The sequence below is a fragment of the Eimeria tenella genome, genomic scaffold (assembly GCF_000499545.2).
Source record: "Eimeria tenella Houghton genomic scaffold, Eth_scaff55, whole genome shotgun sequence".
NCBI lineage: Eukaryota > Apicomplexa > Conoidasida > Eucoccidiorida > Eimeriidae > Eimeria > Eimeria tenella.
The window spans coordinates 192,576-196,893 of record NW_013543412.1 but is presented as its reverse complement, the minus strand read 5'-3'; the positions used below and the strand labels follow the sequence as shown (position 1 = coordinate 196,893).

Genomic DNA, 4,318 nt, shown 5'->3' with positions numbered 1-4,318 from the left:
AGCTAGCTAGCTAGCTAGCTAGCTAGGACTCACGTGAAGACGCAGGGAATGAGGTCTTCTTCGTCGGAAGAGTGTTTGGGGTCGGGGGGCCCCCGGCCATAGAGCTGCAGGTCCCCCCGGGGGGAAGCAGCAAAGGAGGCCCCCAGGGGGCCCCCATGGGTGGAGGGCCCATAAGTCAGAGAAAGCTCTTCTGCTGCTGCTTCTCCGGTCTGCAGCGGGCCTATTCCTGAGCAGCAGCAGCAGCAGCAGCAGCAGCAGCTCGAGGAGCAGGCGCAGCGGCGGAGCTGCGGCAGCAGCAGCAGAAACGGCAGCAGCAGCAGGTGGAGGCGCAGCAGCAGCAGAGCAGCAGCAGCAGAAGCAGCAGCAGCAGCAGGAGAAGCAGCAACAGCAGAACAGCAGCAGTAGCAGCAGCAGCAGGTGGAGACGCAGCAGCAGCGTGAAAGCGGCAGCAGCAGAAGCATCATCAGCAGCACAGTAGCAGCAGCAGGTGGAGGCGCAACAGCAACATGAAAGCCGCAGCAGCAGGAGAAGCAGCAGCAGCAGCAGCACGCGGACGCGCAGCAGCAGCAGGAGGGCAGCAGCAGCAGCAGGAGCAGCAGCAGCAGCACGTGGAGGCGCAGCAGCCGCAGCAGCAGCAGCGCGGCAGCCGCAACAGCAGCACGCCAGGGCGATCGCAGAGCCGCGCCGCCGGGGAACAAGAAGCGCGGGGTCAGGGGTGAGGGTTTAGGGTTTAGGTAGGGTTTAGGGTATAGGCAGGGTTTAGGGTATAGGTAAGGTTTAGGGTTTGGAGCTGCAGTGGGCTGAAGGGGCGCGGCGCATGCAGAAGGGAGAGAGGCGAGGCTGGGGTGTACGTACACCCGACGCACCAGGTATGCCGCTGCGGTAAGTGTCGCTGAAGGCGTGCTGCCTAGTGGTGCTGGTTTGGGACCCCATGGGCGCCTCAGGGGGCTTTAAAAGGGCCTTCGAAGCTCCATGAAGGTAGAAAAGAGCTAATGGATTTGTTTGGGAGGAGAAAGCGCGAAAAAAGAGGGAGAAAAACGCGTTTCGCGCGGTGTATGTACACCCGCCGCGGAAAGCTGAACGCGCCACCGCCGGCACGGATCACGCGGCCTTCTTCCCCGTTTCGCGGCTCTACACAGCAAAAAGAACAAATAAATGAACAAATAAAGGTATTTAATTCGAATTTTGTTTCGAATTTCGCGCAAAAAGAGCCCCGGAGCTCCTGACACGCCCGTGAACAGGCCTCGCTGCTGCTGCTCTGCCGCCGCTGCTGGTTCCCGCTGATCTGACCACAAAGTGGAGCTTTTTTCAAATAAAAACCCTTTATTCAATTAAACAAACTTTGCAAAATGCTATTTTCCCTTTTTTCTCCCGAACTTCAGCTTTTAAATGCCAGTTTCACTGCATGCAGCTGCTGCTGTGGCTGGTCGCCGCTGCTGCTGTTGCTGCTGCTGCAGCAACTGCAGCACAGATGAAGCCTCCCTTTTCTTTATTGGATTCCTTTCCATTCTTCGGCGTTTCAAATCCCAGAAGCAGCAGAAACACCAAGCCTCACGAAGCTGCTGCTGCTGCTGCTGCTGCTGCTGTTGTAGCTGGTGTTGCTGCTGTTGCTGTTGTAGTTGTTGGTGTTGCTGCTGCTGCTGTTGCAGCTGGTGTTGCTGCTGCTGCTGTTGTAGCTGGTGCGGCTGCTGCTGCTGTTTGTAGCTGGCGTTGCGGCTGCTTCTCTTTGTAGATGCTGTTGCTGCCGCGGTGGTGTAGCTGGTGCTGCTGCTGCTGCTCTTGCTGCTGCTGCTGCTGCTGCTGCTGTTTTGGGTTTGTTACCGCTGCCGCTGCTTGGTCGCGAATACGAGAAGAAGTGCATGCGCAGCTTCTGCCCACTTAACTGAACTCCAAATTTAATTTATTTCAATTAATTGAATTTAAATTTAAACTTCAAATTTTCTTCAAATTTTCAAATAAAAAGAAATAACAAATAAACCCATTTAATTATCCTATTTTAATTAAATTAGAATTGTTAAATAAATCTAAAAACGGGGAAAAAATCATTTTTAAAAAATGCATTTTTATTCAATTCTGCTGCTGCAGCAGCAGCAGCCCAGGTGTACGTACACCCGAGCTCTATCACTGCAGCAAAAGCCGATTTCACATTTTTTGTTTTTGTTTTTATTTTTATAAATTCATTTTTTTTAAATGCATTTAAATGTTTCTTTAAATAGTTGTTCAATCAAATGATAGTGTATTATTCAAACTTGAAGAAAAGATGAAATAAATATCCACAGAGAAGTATGGGGCCACGACAACCCTAAACCCTAAACCCTAAACCCTAAACCCTAGATCTTTTCTCCGAAGTCCCTCTACGGGAGGTCTTTGCGGCATTAAAATGAACAATGCAAAGCAGCAACAAGAAAAGAAGTAAAGACAATAATAATAATAATAATAATACTAAATAATAATAATAATAATAATCATAATCATAATCATAATCATAATCATAAATAAAAATAATACAAGTAATTTTATTAATAAATAATATTCAGCTTCAGGCGGCTCCTTGGCCTTCTTGCCGCAGGCGCCGCAGTGCAGCAAGAGGCCCTAGCTAGCTAGCTAGCTGCCTACGCTAGCTAGCTAGCTAGCTGCCTACGCTAGCTAGCTAGCTAGCTAGCTAGCTAGCTAGCTGGCCAACTAGCTAGCTAGCTAGCTTGCTAGGCTGTTAGTTTACTAGTTAGCTAGCTAGCAAGCTTGCTTGCTAGGTTGTTAGCTAGCTTGCCAGCTAGTTTGCTAGCTAGCTAGCTAGCTTGCTAGCTAGCTGTTAGGGCTAGCCAGCTGACACAGCTAGCTAGCTGGTCAGCTGCTGTAGCTAGCTAGCCCTCACAGCCAGCTAGCTAGCTAGATGGAATTTTTCCTTTCTCCCTCTGGCTTTTCCCGCGCTGGCGGCTAGCTAGCTGCCCAGACTAGCTAGCTGGCTAGCTAGCTGTCAGAGACAGCTAGCTGGCTAGCTAGCTGTCAGAGACAGCTAGCTGGCCAACTGTCAAAGCCAGCTAGCTAGCAGCCGTAGCTGGCCAGCTAGCTCTCAGCTAGCGCTGGCAATTGAATAACTAGCTATCTAGCTAGCTGTCGGCGCTAGCTAGCTAGCTAGCTGTCAGCGCTAGCTAGCTAGCTAGCTGTCAGCGCTAGCTAGCTAGCTAGCTGTCAGCGCTAGCTAGCTAGCCAGCTGTCAGCGCTAGCTAGCTAGCCAGCTGTCAGCGCTAGCTAGCTAGCTAGCTAGCCAAGCCACCTCAAGACAGGCCGTGGCTAGCTGCTGCTGCCTCTCATGTCCCTTCGGTCCTTTTTGCCTCTCGCTAGCCGCTCTAGTCTCCTTAAAGAGGCCCTTTTTCCTCCAGCTGCAGCTGCTGCTGCAGCAGCAGAAGCTGCTGCTGCTGCTGCTGCAGCAGCAGAAGCTGCTGCTGCTGCTGCTGCTGGTGCTGTCACCACTGCTGTTGCTGCTGCTGCTGTCACCACTGCTGTTGCTGCTGCTGCAGCTGCTGCTGCTGCTGCTGCAGCTGCTGCTGCTGCTGCTGCTGCAGCTGTTGCTGCTGCTCATTCCTGCAGCAGCTGTTGCTGCTGCTCATTCCTTTTCAAATAGCCACAGCTGCTTCTCAAGAGGCCCTTCGCTAGCTGGGGCGATGCTGCTGCTGCTGCTGCTGTCGAGCAGCACGTGGGCTTGCTGCAGCGCCTCTCTTGCTGCTGCTGCTTCTAAAGAATTGGAATTAAAGCTTTTATTTGAATTTAATTTTTTGTCTCTTTCTGTCTCCAGTCCTTTGCAGTCAAACATGCGCACGAGGCCTCCCCCCGGCAGCCGCGTCACGCCTGCTGCTGCTGCTGTTGCTGCTGCTGCTTCCCGTGCTGCTGCTGCTGCTGCTGCTGCTGGGCGGCGCTCCCGCAGTCTCTCAAGCCGCTGCTCCAAAAACTCTAAGAGGCGGCTGTCTGCGTGGACTCCGTCCCAGAGTCTGTGCTGCTGCTGCTGCTGCTGCTGCTGCTGCTGCTGCTGCTGCTGCTGCTGCTGCAGCTCTTGCTGCTGCTGTTCCTGCTGCTGCGGCGACTCCTCTGCGATGCCTAGGGAGCGCAGCAGCTGTTGCGTCGCTGCTTGCTGTAGCTGCTGCATCTGCTGCTGCTGCTGCTTGTACTTCGCAGCAGCAGCAGCAGCAGCAGCAAATACCTTTTCCTTGTCCCGTAGCATGTCGCCCGGCTGCTGCTCCAGCGGCTTCGTGCTCAGCAGCATCTTTCCTGTAGTCTGAATAAATAAATAAATAAATAAATAAATAAATAAATAAATAAATAA

The 4,318-nt window shown here is 52.5% G+C and overlaps 2 protein-coding genes across 2 annotated transcripts in view; both read right to left on the bottom strand.

The window, feature by feature from the left end:
* ETH_00001855 (Prkab2-prov protein, related) overlaps window positions 1–933 on the bottom strand; it is a gene marked incomplete at both ends in the record, with an annotated part of 4,585 nt that extends 3,652 nt beyond the window's left edge. The window contains 2 exons of the mRNA XM_013377576.1: window positions 34–226; window positions 867–933. Of these exons, the coding sequence (XP_013233030.1) occupies window positions 34–226; window positions 867–933 (260 nt within the window). The remainder of the gene's footprint in view (window positions 1–33; window positions 227–866) is intronic.
* A 2,671-nt stretch (window positions 934–3,604) lies between these two features.
* On the bottom strand, window positions 3,605–4,258 carry ETH_00001850 (uncharacterized protein; the record flags this gene model as incomplete). Its single annotated transcript, XM_013377575.1, has 1 exon — window positions 3,605–4,258. The coding sequence occupies one exon, from the start codon at window positions 4,256–4,258 to the stop codon at window positions 3,605–3,607; it is 654 nt and encodes a 217-aa protein (XP_013233029.1).
* Window positions 4,259–4,318: the final 60 nt, after the last annotated feature.